This window comes from Quercus suber, unplaced genomic scaffold (genome assembly GCF_002906115.3).
Source record: "Quercus suber isolate HL8 unplaced genomic scaffold, Cork oak 2.0 scaffold_481, whole genome shotgun sequence".
In the NCBI taxonomy this organism is placed as follows: domain Eukaryota; kingdom Viridiplantae; phylum Streptophyta; class Magnoliopsida; order Fagales; family Fagaceae; genus Quercus; species Quercus suber.
Genome location: NW_027069932.1, coordinates 468,238 through 469,932, shown reverse-complemented (window position 1 = coordinate 469,932; position 1,695 = coordinate 468,238). Strand labels below are relative to the sequence as shown.

Sequence of the window (1,695 nt, the reverse complement as noted above, 5' to 3'; positions counted from 1 at the left end):
CGGCAAAGGCGAGAGGCAAAACCTTATTGTTGGCATCGGTGGCCATTGCAATCAATAACACCCCTCGATATTTATCATACAAATGGGTCCCATCAATACTGATTACTGGCTTACAATATCTAAATCCTTCGATTCATAGAGCGAAAGCCCAAAATATATAGCGCAATATTGTATCACCAAACTCGTCCCTGGGTATGGTGTGACATCAGAACCGGGTGCCAGGTTCTTGATCCAAGTATGCCAACAATAACTTTCTCAACCTTTGGTAAGACTCTTCCCAATCCCCAAATATTTTTGTAATAGCTCATTGTTTCGCATCCCATATCTTATAGTAAGAAAGCTTATGCCCATAATACTTCCCTTTAGTGAAATCTCTGAGGTGATAAATTGTTGCTGTGTGTTTTTCTTCCAACAATGGAACAAATTCTGCTGCAAGAAAATTATAGTTCATCATTCTACCATCAAGGGCCGTGGCAAGGGGTATACAACTGTGAGGACCCCTATAAGATGTGACCATCCATAGATCATGTTCAGGCTTCTGGACTGCCCCAACGTACCATATGCATGACTCATCAACGCATTTCACAGACAGTCTACTTTTAGTCGACCTACTAGTGATACTGTTTCTATTAGGCTTTGCAGCGTAAATTGTTAATGCATGTTTCACCGCCTCTTTACTCGCAAAAATCAACCATTTCGCAAAATTCATGTCCGCATTCCAAGAAAAACCAATTGCATGCTGAACAACTTCAGGATCAACTATATTTTCTCAAGTATTTTCATAAAATGATGAGGCAGGAGATTCATAAACAAGGGTCGTATTTGTGACATGCTGAACTCTGACATTAGCGTCCATATCATCTTCATCACATTCAGCCATATCATCAACATCAGGAATTGGAGAAATTTCATGATCATCAACACCCCTGTCAAAGTCACCATTATCAATCCTCTCTTCGTACTCATCTCTATCGTTAGGATCTTCCCCAAAACAGTCTTCATCTTTATCTTCAACTACTGGAACTGTAAAGGATTCACCTCAATGTGTACAAAATTGATCTTCATATCTATTTCCAAGTTCGCTCTCAATTGTTGCTGGTGTCTCTTGAAAATGGGGTGTATAGCCTCCCAATGTGGTGCATCGATCATTTAGAACTGCAAATTGTAGAGATGTAGTTGTTTGTACAATTTCTTCCTCTACGCCGACTTCCGCACGCGGCTCCAAAGTGACGTACAACTCAAAATCTGCTGCTTGTTCCCATTTTTGCATCTTACTAAACATGAATTTCACATGTTTGTCCTCTGTTATCTCCATATATCTGTAATTAATGCATTGATTGAGGACTTCATATGAAGAACGGAAAGCAATATGTATGTTATGCAAAGCAGGGTTCACTTGCAACTCTTTCATAATTTTTACTTTCAGCTCATTCAGGGTCTTTACCTTACGGTGTATCATCATATAGTAGCACTGGATACCCGGACCTTGAAATGAGGATCCGTCATAAGGGTAGGTATTGGTAAAGGATCTACCGTAGTATATATTTATAAGGATCATTTCAACCTATAGATCATCAAGTGCAATTGTGTTAGTTACAAATTTATAACACTTAATCAACATCAATCACAAAACTTTGCGTATGAAATGCCAACAATACTAACCTCAACAAAATTTGCATATACTCACTTTTAGTA

At 38.8% G+C, this 1,695-nt stretch overlaps 1 protein-coding gene across 1 annotated transcript; it reads right to left on the bottom strand.

Annotated features, from left to right (window-relative positions):
- Window positions 1-304: 304 nt before the first annotated feature.
- LOC136063051 (uncharacterized) lies at window positions 305-1,459 on the bottom strand. The gene is made up of 3 exons (XM_065762936.1): window positions 1,126-1,459; window positions 845-1,023; window positions 305-739 (listed from the first exon to the last, which is right to left on the bottom strand). Exons 1-3 carry the CDS (start codon window positions 1,457-1,459, stop codon window positions 305-307), a joined length of 948 nt encoding a protein of 315 aa, XP_065619008.1.
- Window positions 1,460-1,695: the final 236 nt, after the last annotated feature.

What these genes read in the sequence shown, in the direction of transcription:
- LOC136063051 (XM_065762936.1), bottom strand. Translation starts at nt 1,459, where the DNA reads ATGATACACCGTAAGGTAAAGACCCTGAATGAGCTGAAAGTAAAAATT. An exon ending in TCGATGCACCACATTGGGAG is followed by an intron (nt 1,024 to 1,125) that starts GCTATACACCCC and finishes AATCCTTTACAG; the next exon opens with TTCCAGTAGTTGAAGATAAA. An exon ending in AAGATGATATGGACGCTAAT is followed by an intron (nt 740 to 844) that starts GTCAGAGTTCAG and finishes GAAGTTGTTCAG; the next exon opens with CATGCAATTGGTTTTTCTTG.